General features: G+C 44.1%; 1 protein-coding gene across 1 annotated transcript; it reads right to left on the reverse strand.

Moving 5' to 3' along the window:
• Window positions 1-315: 315 nt before the first annotated feature.
• On the reverse strand, window positions 316-1,308 carry LOC142177144 (uncharacterized). Its single transcript, XM_075245611.1, has one exon. It carries the CDS (start codon window positions 1,306-1,308, stop codon window positions 316-318), a length of 993 nt encoding a protein of 330 aa, XP_075101712.1.
• Window positions 1,309-1,538: the final 230 nt, after the last annotated feature.

Below are 1,538 nucleotides of genomic sequence, written 5' to 3' on the forward strand. Positions count from 1 at the left end.
CATGAGGTCGCTATTCAGGTTAGCAGTGTTGTCAGTGATGATAGACTCTAGTATCCCGAATCTGCAGACAATGTTGTTTCGAATGAAATCTGCCACTACCTTCTTTGTGACGGCCTTGTAGGTAGATGCTTTGACCCATTTAGTGAAGTAGTCGATAGCTACCGAGATGAAGCGAATCCCATTTGATGCGGCAGGCTCTATGGGTCCAATCACGTCCATGCCTCAACCGGCGAGTGGCTAAGATCAACCCATCACGTTGAACTCATTTAGCAGAACCCGGATGAAATCCCCACGAATCTGGAACTGGTGACACTTCTATACGTAGCGGATACTATCGCTTTCCATAGTCATCCAAAAGTATCCAGCTCTCAAGATCTTCTTGGCTAATGTGAACCCGTCCATGTGGGATTCACACGTGCCTGCATGTATTTCTTCCAATAACCCAGTTGACTTGGCAGCATCTACACATCTCAACAAACCTAAATATGGGGTCCTCCTGTACAGGACTTCCCCATTGAGGAAAACGTGGTTCGCCAACCGCCTGAGGGCTCGCTTTTGACTATTAGTAGCATTCTCTGGGTATTCTCCAGTTGCAAGGAATTTCCTGATGTCGTGATACCATGGCTTACCATCTGGCTCTTCATCTACATGAAAGCAATAGGCATGTTCATCCCTGATCTCTACCTCGATAGGGTCGATGTAGTTCTTGTCTGGATGCTGAATCATGGATGATAGAGTTGCAAGGGTGTCGGCAAACTCGTTCTGAATCCTGGGAACGAGCTTGAACTCAATCTTTGTGAGCTTCTTGCATAGCTCTTTCACGTAGTGTAGGTACGGAAGGATCTTGACATTTTTGGTGGACCATTCCCCTTGGAATTGGTGTATCAATAGATCGGAATCCCCTATGACCAAAAGTTCTTTGACGTTCATGTCAACTGCCATTTTGATCCCAAGGATGCACGCTTCGTATTCAGCCATATTATTGGTACAAGGGAATCTTATCTTTGCAAATGTTGGATAGTTCTGTCCGGATTCCGAAATTAGGACTGCCCCAATTCTGACTCTTTTAAAGTTTGTTTCTCCATCTAAAAACATTCTCCATCCAGGGTATGATTTTGCAATATTTTCCCCAGCAAATAATACTTCTTCATCAAGAAAATACGTAGTGAGTGGCTCATAATCCCCATCCACCGGATTCTCTACGAGGTGGTCAGCTAAAGCTTGACACTTGATAGCTTTTTGAGTTATGTACACAATGTCAAATTTGTTGAGGAGAATTTTCCATTTAGCGAGCTTTTCGGTCGGCATCGTCTTCTGGAAGATGTACTTGAGTGGGTCGAGCCGAGATATTAGATGCGTAATGTATGCTGACATTTAATGCCTTAGTTTCTAGGTGATCTAAGTTAGAGCACAACAAGTGCATTCTGTCAAAGTATATGTAAGGCCCCGTAAAAGTTTACCTAAAAACCCGGGATTTCTTGGTGTTGAGGTAGGCTATTGCGTTTAAGGATTGAAGAAATTCTTCGCGGCTCGCAAGC

Source organism: Nicotiana tabacum, chromosome 23, assembly GCF_000715075.1.
Source record: "Nicotiana tabacum cultivar K326 chromosome 23, ASM71507v2, whole genome shotgun sequence".
Lineage (NCBI taxonomy): Eukaryota > Viridiplantae > Streptophyta > Magnoliopsida > Solanales > Solanaceae > Nicotiana > Nicotiana tabacum.